Here is a 22,361-nt window from a genome sequence, read left to right as displayed (position 1 = left end):
GCTGAGCCCGACGCCGACAACCTAGTCGTGCTGTTCGGACAACCGATCGAGACCTTGAGATCAGCCCCGGCCATCGACCAAGGTGCTTTGATGACCCCAGAAGTGCTCCGTCGCCTTTTGGGAACACACTCCAACGGGATTGTGGCCAACAATCCCCGCGATGGTCATCATCACTACCCCGGCCCTGCAGTTCCTCAACCCCCTCCAGCTAACTCCGACGGTGAAGCCCGTGGAGGAAACTCGACAGCCACAAGGCATGCCCGCTTAGATATAAACGAGGTAGACTAAGTCACTCGAGTAGTATCGAGTCTCAGTATATCCACACCCTGTAATTGTGTGATCTCGTATCGCCATATTGGAATACTATCTGCTTGTGCATCCCTATTTTGAATAGTGGCCATGCTTGAGTGCGTTGGTGTACGGCTGCATTTTTAATTCTGGGCGTAACTACCAAAACCAACCCCGACGGCACCCACAGTAACACGTCACTTTTGGGAGATGTGTGTAACTGTGGCTTTGACCCTGACCCCACAGGGCAGAACCGACAAACTAGTTGCCCTTCACCGCGGTAAATAACCCAGCCCAGTTGCTTTATAAAAGGGACACCTCATGACCTTGCCGAGTACCCCTCATCTTGTGTCGAACCCTCACAACCATTTCTTGCCATGCCGAGCCCTAGCATTTATCTGAGAACCCCGGATGCAACCCCGGGTTGTTTTGTTAAAATATTGTGGGACTTTACCTACAGTACCATGGGTTCTACCCAGCCACCCCAGTACGAGCTGCTCAAATCGAGGATCACCTCTTCCACCTCGAAATATTGGGCAGTAGTGCACATCCCTCCCGTAAACTCAAATCAGGACACAACGGAAGTCTCCTTCCTAGGGAAATCTATGCCGACTCCACAGATGGCCATAGAAGCGGCTGCACACGAAGTGATTGTTTGCCTTCGATTCGCGGTACCCTATGCCAGCGAACAAGGGTATTATTACTTTCCGAGCCATGCAGCACCTGGGGAAGTGACATCTTTTCCCGATGGACGAATTGAGAGAGACCCAGTACTGGCCAACCTTGTCCAGTATGTCATCGCTCAAGAGCGTTTGACCCAGCGAGTAATGGGTTATCTCTAGAGCCTCGCTAATTTAAATCCTCAGATCGCCATCGGCAGACCACTGAGGCCCGACCAGGAGAGACGCGTTCATCGACTGATCAATCCGCTTCCCCCGATAGAAGAAGAGTGCGCCCCAGTACCAGAGACGTTTTCTCGGGACCCCGTCCAGTTGCCATTTTCATTCTAGACGTCGCTGCTATGTTCTTGTATTCTCGCATTTAGTTAAGTGTTGTAACTCATGCGTGTTATTCTAAACCTTGTGCGATGAGATGCACATTTGGTTTAAATTGTAATGAGTAATTTTTGCTGCTGTAAATTTTGATTAACTAATTTTTTTCCTTGCGAGAAATCCTGGAGTCAGATTTCTTTTCCCTGAGTTGCTACAGCATATGTCTCCTCACGACATGGAATTTTATTCACGCAGCACCACGGCAACAGACTCACAACCGCAACCACTCGAACACATACACTACTTGCAACACCACGTAACTGTGTTGCATCTGGCTAATCATCTCCCTAATACACCACAGTCTCTGGAGGAGGGATTAGTGGGAATCATCCAGGTGCAAGTTACCTCCCGCACACCGACAACAGTTAGCACCCGACACCCCACCTACTCCTCGTGACCACCGCCACCGCGGGGAGCAAACACTCGAGCGGCAGCATCACGACGATCATCGAGGATCATCGCACACAGGAGCACGGAGAGCCCCAGCATTGTCGCCAGCCCTCCGCACACCAAGATCACGTACCAGTCTGGCATCGCCTCCGTCATTAGAGCCTCACCCGAGCTTCTGTAAACGGAAATGGAGGAGGAAGAAGGAGAAGGAGAAGCGAGGCCAGGTGCGAGGAAGAAGAGAGGAACACCTCGGCCGTTTTATAGCTCGAGCTCGGTGTATGGTGGGCGAAGTCCACCAGCGCTGCTCGTCGCCCGATCGCCGGTGTTCAGAGGCGAATCCGCAAGCAGTGCCGACAGCACGCTGGCCCGCGAGGTGAGTGCACGCCACGCACTACCGCGGTACGGCCTAGATGCCCTACGCGCTAAACATCGCCGGTGGAGAAAGCGCGGGAAAGCGCGCAGGAGAGAGGAAGAAGAGAGAGCCAGAGGAAGAAGAAGAGGCTGACAGTGGCCCCGGGTCCACCTGTCAGTCGGAGAGAGCACTGTGCTCTCGGGTACGACCAACGTATTTTAAATTTAGGATTTATTCTAAATTTACTGTATCCAACGTAGAAATCTCTCGTTTTCCCCCTAACCGTAGATTTTCCCACGCAGCGCCAGTGTTCCACACTGTGGTTTTACACCACTTACTTCCCTCTCACTGTAGCCACATTTTATTGCTTATATTTTCTTAAAGCAACTTTTAGCAAATCTCGAGGACGAGATTTTTCTTAAGGGGGGTAGTGCTATGACACCCCAAAATTTTAACCTTGTTTTATTAATTAAAATTTTTCCAGGAAATTTAAACTTTTAATTTTCTGGATTTTCTTTTGATTTCAGAGCCATCCTTTTCCTTATTATGGAGTTTTTACCTCAAGTGAAAAACTTTCCAAAAATATTATTGGACTTGTCTAACCTCTCAAGAAAACATTTCTATTATCAGTGGAATTGATTTGCACAATTATTTCTCTCTGAGCTTTATTCCCTAAAATGATTTTTCCTTTAGTTTTGGAGCTCTTTTGAACTACAACCACTTGATAAATTTATTTAAAATTTTCACCAAAATTTGGAGATGTCATGAGATGTTTTTAAATCACTTTTATGCAAAAATATATTTCATTCATTTAATATTTTGAGCTCTACACCAAGTTTCTCCTTTAAATATTTCTTTCTAGCTTCCACCAAAATTATGGGATGTTAATAGGAGTATATTATTCAACTTCATGCAAAAACCCATTGATGTTCTTTGAAAAATTTGAGTGAATCAACCTCTTTTTCATTCTGGCCCAGTTGGGTGTTTTCAACTTCATCCCTAATAAATTTTGCTCTAGTGGCCATGAGCTTTCTCCTGCTTGTAGTACACCATACCAAACCCTTAAGTCCAGGAGAGTGGACCCATTGGAAGATTTTTGGCTCCTGAAACAATGCCTTTTTCCTTCTGCCCAGAACTGAAGTTTGGCAAAACTTACACTAACAATTTTGAGCTTTTGGCAAACTAACCTCACCACCCTCTGTATCATCTAAAGAGGCATTGATCTCGAGAATTTGGCCACCCCAAGAGTTGCCTAGATGCCATTGGCATTTTGTCAAACACCCTGAGTGCATGACCAGTTTTGGCTTAGTTTCTGGTCTGTGTTATGAACTTGATCCCCTGACTAGACCAGCATGTCACATGGATTTTCCCAAGCCTATAGCCCCACCCTGCTAACTCTCTTGTGGATTGGAGCCCCCTAGCATGCCCTGGCATTTGGTCGAACACGTCGCGTACGTGCTCCGGGCGCGCCCAGAGCGCACATTTTGCACGCGCGTGCATCGAGCCGCCGCGTTGCACTGCCGTCGCCTCGCGCTCGTTCTGGCCCTTCCCCGCTTGCAGCCAACACCCCGCCCCTTCCCCTCGCCGCAGAGCCACCCCTGGCACTACACAGAGCCGCCGTCAGGTCGGCCGTGGCCGCAAGCGGCCGGCTACAGCAGCCCTGCCATGGGCGGCGCCGCCCGAGCCACCCACGCGCGCCAGCTCGCCCCCTTGAGCAGTAGGGAACTCGTCAGAATGCTCCGGCCAGCCCAAACCACTTCCACGTCGCCCTGCAGCACAGTACGGCGGTCGCCGACGATCTTATCCCCGGCCGCCGCGGAACTGCCCTTGGCCGCCTATATAAGAAGCCCCCGAGCTCGTCAGGCCCTCAAGCAACTCATCTCGCTCCCTCACTGACCCTCCCGTAGCAGTGGATAGACCAGAAGTGGTCGTCTTCTCCTTCTCCGGCGACCACAGCCGCCGCCCCTGTCTCGGCCACTCTGGCACCACCAGGGCCTCCCCCACCCTTCTAGCACCACCACCCGACTCCTCTTCGTCTTGCGGAGCCGCCCAGACCCCCAGCTACGACGGAGCACCACCCTAGCCAAGACCCCCAAATCGGCCCGAAGCTATCTCCGCCGCGAAGCTCACCGCCGGCGATTCCTTTCGTCCCCACCTACCTAACGACCACCGGGAGGACCGCCCCAGACCCGCGGATCCATCCCCGCCCTCATCTCCCCGCGAGGAACCGCCGTTCGCCGGCAACGATCGCCGGAGCCCCGCTTCCGCTCGGGCAGAGGAAGAGGAGGGAGTGGAGACCAGTCAAACCTGACCAGTGGGCCCGCTGGACCCACTGTCAGTGACCCATGACGGTCCACGCTGGATAAGTGAAGACGTAAAACACCAGAGTACGTCTTCGCTGCATCAAAAACGCTTTCTTTTTTTCGGAACGTTTTCTTTTTCTGTTTATTTTAAAAACAGAGTTTGACTGCAACTTTGACTGGCCATAACTTTTTAAATATAAGTCCAAATGAATTGATTCTTTTTCCTACCACTCTCAAATTTCATCTAGTTTATTTTAAGATTTATTTCAAAAATAATTAGGACAACTTTTTGTACTGTTTTTAAAGTATGTGTTGATTTCAAATTTTCTTAAATAGGATTTTTGGAGAGAGAAGAAACTTTCAAAAGTTTTGGAAAGCACCTCACCCCTCCACACTTGGAAGGCAAGCATTCTGAACCCTGGCATAATGTTTTGTGGGTTGTTCGATACGGTTACAACACCACCTCGACATGAAGCGTTGGTTATTTTTATATGACGATATGATCATACACCTTGAGTGCATAAATGAAAATTCTTGCTGTTGGAAATGGATAAGCTTGTGATAGCAATCACCCTCATATGCCTCTCATGTCTACCGGGAAGGACCCTGGAAAGTCTCTGTCTTGTGTAGACACGAGCTTGTCCCTCGTCGAGACGGTTATGACCGGTAGGGCAGGGGGAGGTATGATAAGTGGTGGTTGTGTCTGATGGCTGTGAAATATAATTCTTGAGCTAACCATGCAGGAAATACTTAAGCCTCCTGAGTCGGCCGTAGATCGAGTCTTGTTCCAGTAACCCCCATACTTGTTTCGTGCTGCCACTTGCCCCAGTCGTAGGTAGGGTACGGTTCAGTAAGTTGTCAACCCCTGTCCTAGCACACACCGTACAGAGAGGCCATGGTGGAAGATACCGCTTGTAGCTGGTAGGCATGCCACCTGGTCCGGGGGCATGGGTGTTTCCGGTTGGGACCGAGAGGGGAGGCCACCCCTTAGAGCGCGCGATAAAAATGTGATCCCATGCTACGCGAGGTTGTAGCCTCCCCACTTAGAGTTTTGCTTAACAGGTGTCTGGGTGATTCCAGACACGAGTAAAGTTAAGCTGGTGTGTGCAAGTCAGGCGTGTTTTCGACTAAAAGACTGTAGACGGAATTAGTTCCGATGGACTAAAGAAATCCGTTACTCGTGGGTAAAGACTACACCCTCTGCAGAGATATTGATCCTATTCGAATAGCCATGTCCATGGTTAAGGACTACAGTCTGGGATGGGTCAAGCGTCGGTCTTAGTGTCGGTCTTCGGAGGAGAAACTACTAAACCAGAATATGGATCATAACTTGTGACGTATGATGATTATGATTATTATTTTTATGGACTAATCATTTATGTTATTTGAATTATTGAGTATCCCTGGGACGGTTCTACCTCCTGGATATTCACCGTGATTATTCTTATACAAGCCCTTTATGTGGTGTCGCCCAGACGCCCGACTGTGGCATGTGTGTTATTTCATTTACTTATAAGCCCTTTATGTGGTGTCGCACAGACGCCCGACTGTGGCATGTCCATTATTTCATTTACTTATAAGCCCTTTATGTGGTGTCGCACCGATGCCCGATTGTGGCATGCTTGTTATTCCTTTTATATATAAGCCCTTTCTGTGGTGTCGCTCAGACGCCCGACTGAGGCATGCTTCATATTATTATCCTTCCGAGGCGTCGCTTCAGACACCCGATCGGTGCTTTATATTTTTACACCCTGATTGTTTACTCATGATTTATTTAAATGATCTACTTGCGTGCGTCATGAACCTTATTTCATAATTGGCGAAGTGATCATAGAATATTTTAAAGCATGATTTTCAGTGGCTATATTATACCTGTGTTCTTAATGTTTGCGAGTACATTCAAAGTACTCACTGGCTTGTCCCTGGCTATTGTCTTGGCCAGATTTATTGCGTGGAAAGGAGCGTTGCGATGAAAGCCCCGGAACCTACGTAATGGTGATAGCAGCCTCGCGAAGATAGGAGTTATCCTGGTCAGCTGTTCCTGTGGGAAATGGAGTCCCATAGACGCTGATGATCCGCAAACCACTTACGCCATCAACCTCTAGAAACAAATTGTTGTACCTATAGGCCAGAATGGTCTTGTACTTCATATTTTTTATTTTGCTTGGAGTTTCTGTAACAAGTTGGTGTCTCATCAGCTAACAGTAATTCTGGGGCTGGTGAGCACAAGGGCCGCTTTTGGGAAATTAATATCCCGAAAATCCGGTCCTGACAATGGCCACCACTTCCCTATCTGGGCCATGGACATCATGATCGCTCTTGTGTTTTGTGGGATAATGTGTGCAATCCTGGATTTACCTCTATTTCGGATCACACCACTAACAGAAAAATGGTGTCTTATATATCATAAGGCATTAGATTCAGATCTCCGCATCTGGTTATTCTGTATCAGCAATTCCTGGGATACAATGAACCTCAAGGGCAAAGGTTTGAATCTTACTTCAACCTTCTATCCGACGTCACCAGCTGTGACGGGACCCTATGGGCACGGAGAATGTGATGGTTGAATATGCCTCAACCGACATGTTTGGAGACTATGAATAGTCTTTCAATCTCCTGAGTGGTCAATATAATTAATGTCCATTTACGATGTTGTAACAACATAAGTATTGTTGTCATCATATACTGTGTATCACAATATATTGTATCAGCACTTTGGTACAAATACATTTGTATGTATTATATATATCTGATAGTGATTTTCTTGAGAATCTTCATATCTATATATAGATTTCTACGGGGGTCGATCTGATGAAAGATGATATGTGCCTTGTGGACATATGCACCACAAACTCTATACGCAGGGAAGTGAAATGTTTCCACTCTCGCTGGGATAAAAAGGAGATATTTTAAAACCGCTAGATGCGATGAGGTATTTGTTGGCTCAACTCGAGTCATATTTACTATCCTTGTGGGTACTCGAGTAACATGGGGATGCTTTATTGCTTCCCAGGTTTAACTCGTACCCTACTAAACTATGGAGGTATCCGTCAAAATAGTTTCCATAGTGAAACTTATGATGACAACAAAGAGAAATAACTTCTCCTTACCATATGCAATGGATATGGCAAGCACATTCTTTGTGTATCATCTGGATTGTACTACTCATACAAAACAACCCGTAGCACATGTTGCATACGAGATAGTTTTCCAGTCTTGTACATGACAAACTTGGCATACTCGCCTTGTTCATCGAGACATTGGGTTGAAATTGAAACTATCAACAATTCCAATGGTTTATGATTATTATGATGCTAAATTCTAACAATATTTGGATTTTGTGTGCACTACAAGTGACACAGGGAAGCTAATTTTAAGGCTCGCACACCTTAAAGTCTACGCTGAACCACTCAGACTCCTTGAATGCATCAAGTCGAGGTAAGTGGCTCTTCCCAGCCATTGAGTAGACTATCCAGATATTCCATGGTTTTAACAGACATATCTACATGATGGTCTTAAGTGTGTTCTTTATTCACACGAAACCATTGGCTCATTATCCTGACATCGATTTCAAGCAAATCGAATGGATAACATTGCAGAATTCTCCTTGAGGGCCTTCTCTATGGCTTTTGGATTGAAGTTTAGCAATTTATCCTAATGTCTAGACTCAAAATGGTTTCGTAGAATCCTATCCAAAGAGTTAAGCTAATTGCATTATCTTTACTTTGGAATTGCAACTTGCCAACTTTACGTTGGAGTCATGCAGTTTTACACGCTCATGACAGAACTGCACAATATTATTCCCCTCTATGTGGATATCTACCAAGTATTTCCTATCTGCGGTAATTCGTTTGCATACCGATATCACCACCCGGCATACATCATTAGCCCCTCAACATATAGTTGGGATCTATGTGAGGAATAACTGTATTTCCGTCAATACCTCAAGCCCCTTGCATGGGGAGTTATTCAAGGCCATTATGCTAATTCAATGAGGAACATTTCCATGCATTAGGGGGAGATTTCAAGTACCATAAAGAATGCCAGGAAATTAGTGGAATGTTCAACACATTTCTGCCTCAAATCCACATACTCAAAGATCTGAACCATGCGTTCAGAAGATTTGCAACACATTGCAAATAACCTGCTAGATTCATTTACTGACTATAAAGGTGTCACACAATCCTACAATCCTGAAAAAATGTCCGAAAGAGTGGAGGTACCAACTAAAACCACTCAACTCCCCGTTCAAAGCAACAGGGGGAGAAGTACGACAATAGTACATCAGGATTCAGCTTCTCGCAAGCAAGGATATCAAGGCCTGTGAATCAGTAAATGCAAGTCAACTTCACGTTGGCAGACACCCAATGGGTAGTATACACCCAGTGGACGGGAAACCTCCACCAACCTAGGTCATAATGCACAAAATGACCGAGACACAGGAATACCCGACTCAATCGCATTGGGAAATCGCGAGCAGTCACTATGGGTAACGATATTTCCATCAAGTATATATTGATATATAGATTCTGGAGAATCATATAACCGGAAGTCTACAATTGTCGACATGCATTTCTCAACTAGATTGCAAAAACCTTTCAAATGATTCAGATCCAAAGACCATGGCCATGGCAAAGTGTGAACAACACTCGGACTGAACTCAAGCAAAGGGTATAATCTAGGTAGAAATGATCTTGCTCAATAATGGGAAGGTATTCATAAGCAATACATACACCAGTTTTCTTCTAGAAACAGAATTGAGAACAACGAGGTGGTGAAACAAAGAGCAAGTATTGTAGCACAAGGGTTCACGCAGATACCCAACTATTCTTCAGAGGTGGAATCTCTTTCTGATAACTTTATCATTGGCAGTACAAAATCATCTATCTCTGCAGTTGATAGATGTAGTGCTCACATATCCATGTGGATCACTAGATTCAGACATATATGATTGATTTCCGATGGAATCACAATTCTGAATCCAAATACAAAATGCAACATACATTGTGTAAAATCAGTAAGTCACCACAAGACTTATTGTTGTCAGTACATATGGTACAACCGACGTAGTGATATCCTTATACACAAGGATTACTGTAACGCCCTCGATGCGGCTATATCTCCCACGTGTCGAAGCACGACTTAGAGGCATAACCGCATTGAAAGCAATGTCGCAAGTGAGGTAATCTTCACACAACCCATGTAATACAGTAGGGGGAAAAGATACATAATTGGCTTACAATCGCCACTTCACACAATTACATGAATAAAGCATTACATCAACCAGATACAATCAAGGTCCGACTACGGAACCAAAATAAAAGAAGACTACCCCAAAAGCTACATAGATCCCCGATCGACCCCAACTGGGCTCCACTACTGATCAACTAGAAACGAAACAAGACAAAGGACAAGGTCTTCATCGAGCTCCTCCGTGAGCTTGGTTGCGTCATCTGCACGGTTCAACGGCACCTGCAAACTGGTTTTTGGAAGTATCTGTGAGTCACGGGGACTCAGCAATCTCACACCCTCGCGATCAAGACTATTTAAGCTTATGGGTAAGGTAAAAGGTATGAGGTGGAGCTGCAGCAAGCGACTAGCATATATGGTGGCTAACATACGCAAATGAGAGCGAGAAGAGAAGGCAAAGCACGGTGGATAAAAGTATGATCAAGAAGTGATCCTAGAACAACCTATGTCAAGCATAACTCCAACACCGTGTTCACTTCCCGGACTCCGCCGGAAAGAGACCATCACGGTTACACACGCGGTTGGTGTATTTTAATTAAGATCAAGTTCAGGTTTTCTACAACCGGACATTAACAAATTCCCATCTGCCCATAACCGCGGGCACGGCTTTTGAAAGTTCAAATCCCTGCAGGGGTGTCCCAACTTAGCCCATCACAAGCTCTCACGGTCAACGAAGGATATTCCTTCTAGCGGGAAGACCCGATCAGACTCGGAATCCCGGTTACAAGACATTTCGACAATGGTAAAACAAGTCCAGCAAGACCGCCCGATGCGCCGACATCCTGATAGGAGCTGCACATATCTCGTTCTCAGGGCAACACCGGACGAACACTACGTACAGCTAAAACCAGCCCTCAAGTTTCCCCGAGGTGGCGCCGCAAGTGGCTCTAGTTTGGACCAACACTTAGACAAGCACTGGCCCGGGGGGGTTAAAATAAAGATGACCCTCAGGATGCGTGACTCCCAAGGGAAAAAGGCTAGGTGGCGAATGGTAAAACCAAGGTTGGGCCTTGCTAGAGGAGTTTTATTCAAGGTGAACTGTCAAGGGGTTCCCATTATGACCCAACCGCGTAAGGAACACAAAATCCGGGAAACATAACACCGATATGACGGAAACTAGGGAGGCAAGAGTGGAACAAAACACCAAGCATAAGGCCGAGCCTTCCACCCTTTACCAAGTATATAGATGCATTAATTAAATAAGAGATATTGTGATATCCCAACAAAATATCCATGTTCCAACTAGAATCTTCACCTGCAACTAACAACGCTATAAGAGGGGCTGAGCAAAGCAGTAACATAGCCAAACAACGGTTTGCTAGGACAAGGTAGGTTAGAGGTTTGACATGGCAATGTGTGAGGCATGATAAGCAAGTGGTAGGTATCGCAGCATAGGCATAGCAAAAGAGCGAGCAACTAGCAAGCAAAGATAGAAGTGATTTCGAGGGTATGGTCATCTTGCCTGAAATCCCGCAAGGAAGAAGAACGAGTCCATGAAGAAGACAAATGGACGTAGTCGAACGGGTCCTCACAAACGCGACGTTATCGGAACCGGCCTGAAGAAGCAACACCGGAAAGAAGCAAACACCATAGTAAACAACCACCACATAATCATGACATGTTGCACAACCAAATATGATGCATGTCCGGATTAATGAGGCATGGCATGGCAAAGTGCACAAGCAATACTACAAATTAAGTGGAGCTCAATATGCAACGGAGTTGCATATTGACGAAACACCACGTGACTTATTTAGTTCTCTCCCGTTTATGTACTCAACAATATTAAATGTTGGTTAGCATGGCAAGAGGTGAAGTATATGAAAACTACCTATCTAGGCAAGTTTAAATGAGGCCGGAACAACAAGCAACAAGTCCGGAAAATCCCCATATGCATGTTTTAGGTTCGGTACTGTTCTGCCCTAAACTATATTTTAGAGTTGTTAAACATGCAAAGTAGTGCCACCATGTTAAACTAGGAATTTTTCTACCCCATTTACATATAAAGTTTGTTAGGTTTGGAGCTACGGTTATTTAGTTATGAAATAAATCATTTCAGCAGGTCATTTATGCAAATTAAACAAATAGCATTTTAAGCATTTTAAACGTGGATGAAAGAGACATATTATGAAACTAGATGAAAAACTAAGCATATTTCATATATAAATTGTTTTAATATGATGCACCGTTTGTGAGTTATTATATGCATGTTGTGCAAGGGGTTTTTTGTAAATTTGCAAACCCATGGATAAATAGATAAATCACTCCGCGGAAAAAAAACATGAGTCGGGCCAAAACTGGCCCGAACTGGGCTCTACAGGAGCAACCGAAGATGGCTTCCTCACATTGGGCTTCAGGGAGCCGGGCCTTGCTGGAGAGGCTGCTCACATTGGCCATGGGCCTTGCTGGAAGAGAACAGTGGGCCGACTCGGTGCAGCAGAAACGACCCAAGGTGAAGAGGCCACGCGTGTGATGTAGTCCCAGGAGCATGAAGCAGAGGACGGTGAGCGCCGTGCTCGTTCTCGAGCAGAGGGCACCGGCGAGGGACTTGGCGCGATCCCGACGATGCGAACGAGGTGAGGAGGAGCGGATCCAGGCAGGGGCGTCCTGGAAAAGGGGCACGGGCGTGGACCAGACGGAGACAACGGGGACGTGGCGGCGCTTGGCGGCGAGCTTGAGGCATCGGCCACGGGAGCTCTGGCGAGTTCCCTGAGGAGAAGGAGAGCGGGCGAGGATGCAGGACCCGGGCGCGGGGCAGCAGCGTCTTGGGCTCCTAATGGCCGAGCGGTTGTGGATCTTCGAGGTAGCCATGGCGGTCTCCTGATACAGAGAAAAGAGAGAGACGGGGTGAGGGAAGAACCAGAGACCTGAGCGGCGGGGAGAGGAAATAGAGATGGAGAGACAGGGGCTCGGCCTGGTGCTCGCTGGAGATCGAGGAAACGGGGATGAGCTGCTCGTGATCCCCTCGGGATCGAGCAGAGGAGGTGGCCTCGGGCATGAGCAGGAGATCGAGCGAGGACACGTTGACTTGCTGCCGAAAAACGAGGAGAAATGGGAGGCGGCGGTGGATCCGAGACGGAGGCTGGTGGTTTGGATCGGGAGGGATCCCGAGAAAGAGTGTGGCGGTGGCGCGAGGGACAAGGCTCCTAGATTTTAGGGTTAGGTTGAATCGGTAGGTGGTGGTCTTATATAAAACAAGTAGATTTGTGATAGGGGCATCTGATCCCTTCGATTTTAATCGGATAGACCCGGATAAAAGGTTAGGGAGTCCAAATAAGAAAATGGAGACGTTTTGTAGACGTTTGGGGATGATCCGGATCCAACGGTGACGACTGTCCGGGTCGGGTCCGGGACAACTCTCGGACGCGCGCGAGGGACCGATGCACTGTGCAAGGAGGGGGTGTCGGGCCTGGGGGTTGGTAGCGGGCTGTGCAGAAGGCTTTGGGCTGAGAGAAGAGAAGAGAAGAGAGAGACCCGGCGACTGTTTCCGGAGACCGAAAACGTCCGACGTGTGCCCGGCTATAATGCCGCTATAGTTTAACGGTTGGACTACCAAACGAACTCCGAATGCGATGAAACTTGACAGGCGGTCTATCTACACTATAATAAGACCGCGCGCCAACTTTCAACCCATTCTGAGAACATTTTTCGGCCACTTATAAAATAATATTTCGGACATGCCGCGGGCGCGTGCAAGTGCGTCTGGGCTCAAAACGGACAACGGACGGAACGAGGGGACCGGGAGGGATGCAAGTTTAGAAAACATGATGATGCAATGCGGATGATGACATGGCAAGATGCAACACGCAAGCAAATGACAAGGCAACAACAGCGAATAACTGGAAGACACCTGGCACATCGGTCTCGGGGCGTTACAATTACTCCTACAATGATGATTATCCATGTTTGTGTGTTTACAATGAAAACACATGTAATCATCTAGATGGCAGAGTTTAAAATGAAGGATTTGGGTGAACCAAAATACCGCTTGTTACTACAACTTAAGCACCTTCATTCATACATTATGGTATACTATGTTGTCTATATCCAAAATATATTGGAGACCATTGTGGACAAATCTTATCCATCCATAACTCTCATGGTAGTTCATTTTCTAGACATAGAGAAAGACCTATTTAGACCAAGAGATGATGGAAATGAGATATTGGGACTCAACGTTCCATAATACCATTGGATCCACCAAACACAATTGGTTGGTACTTAAGAATATCTTTCGATATCTCCAAGGCATCAAACATCTTGTCCTGATTTTTCAGTTTCACAGAAACGTGAACACCAATATCATTGGATATATCGATCAGATCCCCACTATGTCAGATCGTAGACAAGCTTAGTGTTCCTACTAGGTGTGGTAGCCCCCTCATAAAGAGTCTTCGAAACAGACCTCATGGCTACATCCACCAACCATTATCTCAACGATAATGTTTCTTGTGTTGTCCGGATGCAAACAGGTTACATAATAAGCAATATCACTATATTGCATATCTTGCAAGTCAAATCATGCGATTGATTTGTTCATCGGGTATCTACCAACTTCTATGTTCCAGAAATGTGTTCATAGAATTGGTAGGTGACGGCTTCGAATTTTGCAAGAATCAAGGGGAGTATCTTCTTGAATTGTTTCTGTTCAATGCATCATATTATACTCTTTTTCCCTTCATGAGTTTACTTTACAGGTTCTCGTGAAGGTTTTTAATGAGGTAATATCAACATGAGATCATATGTCATACTTTCAGTTTTCCCCACCGGGGTTTTTAGGAAAGTATATACGACATATTAATTGTCCTCTAAAACTCTATGGGTTTTCTCGTATTGAATTAAAAGAGACAATAACCATTATATGTTGCATCATTTTCTCCTTATTTTCCTCGCTGGGTTTGAAGAAGTTTTAGCAACATATCAAACATCTATCTCCTCACATTTTTCCCACAGGGTTTTTCAAGGAGACTTACTTAAGTTGATGATGATGAACATTCTCAAAGACAAACCAACTCGGAGGAGCTTTTATGAAGACGATAAAACTACATAGACAAGTGTAGATTAGGAGGAGTGTTAAGACTTAATTAACACAAGTAAATTAAGGATTAAATCTCCACTTATCCTGACCGTCATATAAATAGACGCGACTTTTGTAAGCGTCGTGTCCCTCCGGATGCGTCTCTTCGGAGACTATAAATATGTAACTTGTCATCATCAATAGACAGTTCCCAATACTATCAATTGTCTCTCGTTTTCTTTCAACAATCTCTACACTGTTGTTTTCGTTGAGTGCTCTGCACTTAAACAATTGCATTATCCAAATAATATGTTTGAACTATAGTATTTATCTTCATTTGTGCAGGATACATTTTTTGGTGGATTTTATTTAACTACATTTTTGTGGAGGATACATTTAATCATAATTTTGCACCATATGTGGAAGCCATTTTTTACATCATATTGAAAGTCTGTTTGATTCCCTTCTTGCTCTGCACAGAAAATCCAACAGACGCATCACATCTCCCATGTTTTACCAACACCATACCAAGGTACATTCATGAGCCAACATCACAAGTTCCCAGCAAATGTACCACCAAATCAGCAAATGTACCACCTAATTAAGCAGCAAGCCAACAAAACACACGACTCCCATGAACTTGTCAATGGGCCGATTCAACAATAGAACATCACGTCCTTGACGTTATCCCTGATCCTGGGGAGGCGACGGTATGTCCCAGGAGGACCAGCAGCTCCTGCGCCGGTGGCAGCTGACTCCCGGGTGCCACCGCTGACGATCGAGGCGCTGTCCGAGCCCTCCGATGGCTCGTCGTAATACCGTGCGCGGAACGCAGCCAGGTGAGCGTAGTAGGCAGGAGGAACTGCGAAGAAAGGACTCGAGCATTAGTACCACAGAAGATAATTGCATACCGCAGTTCTCTTTTTTACAAGAAAAATGTGAGATGAACTTGGAGAAGAAACTCACCAACAGAGACAGAGCGAGTACATCGAGCGTATCTGCATTTACAGGCAAAGATACCACATCGGAGTTAGTCTAGCTAGCAAAATAGGAGTCAAGATGGTAGATTAACCTGAATCAGAAAAAAAGAAGTGAAAGAGGGAGATGTGTCGAGCTTACGTGTAGCACAGGTTGTTGGTGAGCAGCTGCAGGCCATCGGCAGTGAAACGGTTTTCATCGAAGAGGACATGGTAGTGAGTTGGTCTGCTTGTGCCCTGAAAAAAACATGCAAAATGCTCACAGTCAGTCAATGCAACACAAAGTGTATGTCCCAACCGGCAGTGAAAGGAATGGGTGCCACCGTACCTGAATCCCGGCATGGCTACACAGGTAGAAATCAAACTCGGTGGGATGGCATATGTTGGTGTCGACCACGGTTCCTGGAAGCATCATCGAGAGAATGGGGACAATCAAACACAATGGCAAACGCAGATGCTATTAAACGCATTTGTTAATGTGTGTGTGAGGCACACTTACCAGGAAGGATGTTTCCACTTTTGTCGGTCTCTTTTCCGTGCACCTCAGGGAAGAGCCTTGTGTGATGCCTTTTCTGGACAACCACAAATGTCACAGGGGGCTGATAATCCTCCTGCAAAGATGCACAAGCCTTTGGCCATAAAAAAGGAACACTGTTAATACACCAAAATAGGATTAAAGCAGAATTAGACAGGCAAAGAACATGATGAATTAAAGGCATCACCTTCCTGATGGCATCCATTTCATACATCAGAACTTGGGCGAACTGCCCTTCACTCACACCGTCCCTACACAGAAAACAAAACGATTCAGCAAAAGGCGCCGCTGACAATGAACAATAACATCATAATTGGAGGTTGGAAGCACTTACCTGTAGAATATGATCCTGCTGGGTTTATGTTTGGTCTTCTGAAAGAATGACACTAGCAACTCCCTGCAGAAAATGTTGCGGATTTAGAACCCACCGCCATCCACTACTCTGAATTAACACAAAGGACTTACCGCATCATTCCACTGTGTACAGGGGTGCCCTTCTCAGGGTCTATGCCTGTGCAATAGAGATCTTGAATAATCTCCTGCCTGGGCGGTTGGGCAGAAACCACAGCTTTGTACTTTGTGATTTCAGGCCAGTCCATGGAGGCCACCACCTGCAGGCACTCATCAAAAGCATGCCAACTGCATCAGCACAATGACATCCAGATAATACAATGGAAGCTCATTTAAATTCACACACTATTAACCAAATTATCAAGTGAACAATTGCTGTCAGAAGATGAACGGAACTCACGGCTCCAATTGACGGTGAGGAATCATCCCCTGCCGCCGGATGTGTTACATCAGCACCAAAAAAGATCGTCGGTTGATCGGTGACTAACGGTATTTGACGTGTAAGAGCTTGCTGAAGAGCTGTATTTCTCCCTCCGACCTAATAATTAAGAAAACACAATATAACTCTCCATTGAACACCTAAGCACAACAGAAAAAGGTGACTGCCAACAAACCCACCTTGACATTGACTTTAAGTGCAACATTTTCAAAATACTGCTTGTTTGCTCTTTCGACCTTGTCTGGCTTGAGACATTGAGATACTATACCAAGGTCAGTCTCGCACACCTTCTTAACTTTCCCTGCAGAGTTGCACAGATATATGGGTACCATGAGACAAGGTAACAGCAAGAGATAAAGGGCGATACTAAAGATGTGCGTGCCATAACTTAGGAAATGTGCATCACCTAAACTAGGTAAAAAAAAGAATGTGCATACCATAACATCGTTTCACAAAAAAACTGCATACCGTAATGGCCAGTAACATCCGGAAGAATCACAATAAGCAACTGGAGGTCACGGGCACTCTGGTGAGCATCCTTCAAAGCACCTTCTATGTTATTGGCAGACGCTGAGAGAATTTCTACCACTGGCATAGGATTGAAAACCTAAAGATTGAAAATAAATTGAGTGTGACGTGAATGATGATATGGGCGACTTGTATGTACAAATATGCGCTGAACATACCATCCCGATGGCGTTGCACATTTTGACTAAGTCACCACAAAACCTTTTGACTCCATCAATGTGCAAACGTGAAAAGTTCAAGCAAGTCCATCTCTGAACATTCCCTCCATTTATCATTTTCTAAAATACAAACAGAAATCATACATCAGAAAGAGGGACATGTTTAAAAAAACATAAACTAGATTACCTAGGGAGAACTGGTTAACTTTCATGGATAGAAGGAATAAGCCCCCAAATTGTGTAGCTCACACTTCCAACCAAGTTTCTATTTAAATTCTCTAGACTGAAAAAAAATACATAATCCAAGAATTTTCTGTTTGTGCGTCCATGTTATACTAAAAGACTATGACCACAATTCACAGTTGTGACAAGATTGTTATAGTCTTGTGGCATTATTAAAAATGAGCAGGTAACAGAATTTTTTTGTTCCAAGTCAGAAATGAATCACCTTGCCAATCATGTTCCACTGGCCAACACTTGGTGCACAAGCTTTGTCCTTTCCAGATTCATGATATTTGAGCTAAAACAGCATAAACAGTTGAAATTAACTAACAAAAACAGGGGGTAAAATATCAAAATGAGAACTAAATAGAATAGACACCATGGGGGGAGGTAGCACGCGAGCCTGCACATTGACCATTTTATCCGTAACATCAATTCCAAACTCCTGCGCCAGCTTATCAGCTGAATAGTTGTTGTGCTCCACCATCTATAGAATACATATTCATTAAAAAATGCTAATGAGGCAAATATAACGAACATGATCACATGGAAAAAAATGATGTAATAAGCACTTTCAAGTAATTTCAATCAATTAGTTTGGTTGTGTTAAAACCTATTGTCTGGACAAATACCTTAAGTATGCTGTTCTCCCTATCACGGGGGCGTTCGCACGTAGCTCTCAGTATGCCAGTCACTTGTTTCTCGTTAAGCTTCCTGGTGAACCTCTGCCCTTCAATAATTTTGCATACCTACAATCATATTATATATCATTAGCAGACTTCCACATTTGGTGTTATGCACAAAATAAGAAAAAATTACCTCCATTGGCAAATATATAGGGCGAGAATCATTTCCAGACTGCAGACAAGGCCAAGAAGTGAACCTCAATCTATACTTGTATCGGCCCCAAAAGTATTGCACAACAGTCATTTGGTTGCCTTCATCCAGAGGAAAGCTAAAACAACAAACACCAGTAAATCATTTGGCACTAGAAGGGAAGGAGGGAAGGAGAGGAGATGGAAGAAGAGGAGGAACAATGTACTTGAGCTGAATCAGCGGAACAGAAGTAATCCCAGTTATCTTGTAGGCACTCCTTTTGCCCTCTTGATGAGTGGTTTCAACACGAATCCCGCGCAATGCTTTCCTAAGCTGGAAAGAACGAAACAATTCGGCTAGTAGTGATAAACATTTGTGTATGATACGTTCTTGGTTGATAAATGCAGTACCTTCAGACGGTCCCTGTCAGAAAGGGGGCGATTGGGGTCGGGATTCCTCAGATTCAGACACTCCTGAACAAATTGCATCACCGATATAGGTTTGTAAAATGGCGTTGATGATATATCTGCACAACAAGTACAACAAGGGTTCATAAAAGTGATAACCCTGTGGAAAAGAACGTCTCAAATGAATCTGTGTTCACCTTAAAACTACACTGTAATAACATCAAATTTGTTCAGCAGTTGACTTGTGTTTAAATCACACACACATGCATACACTTTTCCTAATTGAACTCATGTGCTGCAAGTTTTCTCTCCCTGAACCTCACCACAAGCTATATATGCTTCTGTTCAGTAGTCGACTTGTGTTTAAATCACTCCCCTTAGTCTTTGCAAATTTGGATAACCCAGGTAAACAAGTGACATAATACAGACAGACATGGGTTGGGTAGTAGCTTTATGCAGAACTAAACACAATAAATGTGATATCCACTTGGGCAAGAGCTCGTGCTATACCAAAAATATAATTGCAGTGTGGCCTACGTGATTTTGTAACCATGAATTAAGAGAGGGGTTTTGAACTAATATGCACCTATATTCAGTGAGAGGCCCATCTGAGTGGGGCGCAAGCTTTGGTAATATCCTCTCCAGCACTCCAGCCCATCACCGATGTCACGTTGGCCAAATATTGTGGAGTAGAAGGATCGAGAAACGGTGACATAGCTGTAGAACAACAAGATCCATATATATATGGTGATCACATTAAACAAAGTCAGCAGTAAAAACATAACAGAGAAGAGACGTTAACAATGATATCATACTTCAGAGAAGGTGACTCTCTCAACACAACGTCGAGCGCTTGTATTGTGTCCTGTGGAGAATCACGTTGCTTCCCACTGAGGAACTGCTGCAGGTGGTACAAGTTTGCCCGCGCGGCGAACCGAATCGTGACCTTGTACTCACTTTTTTTTTCAAATGTAGAAGATAAAAAAAAGGCAGAGCAGAAAAGTGTGAATTAGCAGCTGCACTTGAGATACAAGTAGGCCTAGAACGCACACGAGACAGGAAAGTTAAGACATGCTTACGTTTCTCTTGGTGGTTTCCCCAGCTTGATGGAGAAATCCATCGCCTGGAATGGCAGCTCGCCTGCAGTGTACAGGCTCTTGCTGCCATCGTATGCGACCAGTAGGCCACCGAGAGACGACACGCGGTGCTTGCTTGTCAGCTCCGTCATTAGAACCCTGTTGATCCGTCTTGTCTTGGGCTCAGGAGTAATTGCAACCTGACAGTGAGATCATCCGATTGAATGAAAATAGGCAGATTAATTAGCATCATGTGAAAGAGAAGCTTGTAGTAGCATTCTATAATGTTATAGACACTAACATTAGCTAGCCTTGGTCAAAACAAAGGGAATAATCAAGACCGGACCCCACACGGCACAAGGCAAAGTCTGCAGCTATTACGCCTATGAACCAACAAGCTAGGGGCCAAGGCCTTTTTGCCTAAATCAGCAAGGGCAGACAAGCGCGTTATCTCGTCTGCGCCTCAGTTTTTCAGAAAGAAACCAGCTGTGGTGACAGCAAGGGCAGACAAGCCATTCGGGACGACGTCCTCCTCCAGAAACCAGAATGGAGCAAGCACACCACATGTGCTGCAGAACTTTTGCTAGAAATGGCAGCGTGTAAAAAGTAAAAACCTCAGAGGAAAAGAGAAACCAACGGAAACCGGGCGGAAAAAAGGGCCTCTGGAAACCAATTGGAAGCTGCGACTAAATGTACATCGCACTGTTGCAAAGCTAGCACGCCAAGGCCTAGCATCCGGCCGGCCTTCAAAAGATGTTACGCGGCCCCAAAGCACAAATGCCTAACAGCACAAAGCAAATGTGTGTAACCCATAAAGAAAAAACTAAAGAAAAATAATCTCCGGCTGAACATATCGAGAAACCACGCATACGCACTAGATCTGCGCGTCTTCGATGCAAAATAAATTTGACCACGTAGTCATCATATCCTAGCCCCTGACATCGTGTTTATCAGCAATGAAACTATCTATGGAAACAACCATCAAGCAAAAGATCGATACGAGATCTTTCCAAATTAACCGAAAAGACGCGAGACTAAAAATCCAGGGCTCGCGCATAATCACGTATGGAAGTCGAAATCGCAACCAGGGCCAGATCGCATCAAAACAAATGTAACAGAACCACTAGCCAGCATGCAATCTATGGTAGAGGAAGAACTTCTGGACGAAGAGAGGTAGGGTTGCTCACATCGTAGTGGCAGATGTCCTTGTCCGCGAAGCCGACGAGGAAGTGGTTCGCTCGCACGATCATCTTCCGCCCCTCCGTACCGAAACCCGGACGACCCGGTGGGGCCACCGACTTGCTCGACACCAGGGTGGCTGCCGGTGGCGCAGGCGCAGGCGCCTGGGATTCCGGTTGAGATCCGCCCGCGGCCGCGGGCTGAGCAGGGGGACGAAGAGCCGGGGCTCCCGCCGCGGCGGGTGCGGAGGAACGAGGAGCCGGGGGCGCCTCCACGGTCAGCCTGCCCACGTCCCTCGCGAGAGCGTCAGCAGGCGCCATCGTAGCCGAAGACGGAGGGGCGCGCGAAGAACTCGTAGAGGCCGTCGCGGGAACCGCAGGCGCGGCCGGACGCGGCGCGGCGGGGCGGAAGCCAGCCGGTCCGCCGGGACCTCGGCCTCTAGCGTCGACGCGCGCGGGTGGCGCTTGCTGATTGTACTCGCCCGCTCCTGGAGTTGGAGCACCAGGGCCGCGGCCTCCGCCATCGCCGCGACCGTAATCTCCTCCTCCAGCCTCGCCACGGCCGCTGGATCCGCGCCCTCGGCCGTCTCCCCGTCCACCGGGGCGGCGCCCTGCGCCGTCGCCTCGCCCGCCTCGTCCACCACCGTACCCGACCCCCCTCGACGCCATGGGAGAGGGTTTTCTGGGGAGAGAAGGAGATGGCGATGTGAAAACTAAGCGTGTGCGCGGAGCGGGAGGGTCGGGCCACGTTTTAACAGGGAGGGTGTGCAGACGAGGGGGCGGGGGGAACGTGTCCCTACTGACCGTTTCCCTAGCGACACTCGCTGAAACGTGTGCCGGCTGTGCTTCCTGTCCCACAGGTCAGTGGAATGGCAAGAGTTTTCCCGTATACGTAGCTCTGCCGATTTTTCGTCAGGAGAAACATCCCGTAAGTTGAACCATTGGCCACCGCCATTTTTTATTCCTACCCTTGTATCAGACATGGCTGTTAAGCTAATCATAGTGGAGAGTAACTTAGACTA

At 46.2% G+C, this 22,361-nt stretch overlaps 1 protein-coding gene across 1 annotated transcript; it reads right to left on the bottom strand.

Annotated features, from left to right (window-relative positions):
• Positions 1-15,131: 15,131 nt before the first annotated feature.
• Positions 15,132-22,073, bottom strand: LOC125536304 (protein argonaute 14). Its single transcript, XM_048699498.2, has 22 exons — positions 21,349-22,073; positions 20,165-20,361; positions 19,901-20,041; positions 19,672-19,802; positions 19,089-19,204; positions 18,905-19,011; positions 18,682-18,817; positions 18,495-18,611; positions 18,242-18,349; positions 18,089-18,160; positions 17,641-17,760; positions 17,423-17,561; positions 17,134-17,255; positions 16,916-17,053; positions 16,630-16,775; positions 16,499-16,561; positions 16,352-16,415; positions 16,129-16,258; positions 15,958-16,031; positions 15,772-15,866; positions 15,619-15,650; positions 15,132-15,514 (listed from the first exon to the last, which is right to left on the bottom strand). The coding sequence occupies exons 1-22, from the start codon at positions 22,006-22,008 to the stop codon at positions 15,309-15,311; spliced, it is 3,114 nt and encodes a 1,037-aa protein (XP_048555455.2). The 5' UTR covers positions 22,009-22,073; the 3' UTR covers positions 15,132-15,308.
• Positions 22,074-22,361: the final 288 nt, after the last annotated feature.

Source organism: Triticum urartu, chromosome 2A, assembly GCF_056163025.1.
Source record: "Triticum urartu cultivar PI428250 chromosome 2A, HENAU_Tu73, whole genome shotgun sequence".
Classification (NCBI taxonomy): Eukaryota; Viridiplantae; Streptophyta; class Magnoliopsida; order Poales; family Poaceae; genus Triticum; species Triticum urartu.
This window is presented reverse-complemented; position numbering and strand designations above follow the sequence as displayed.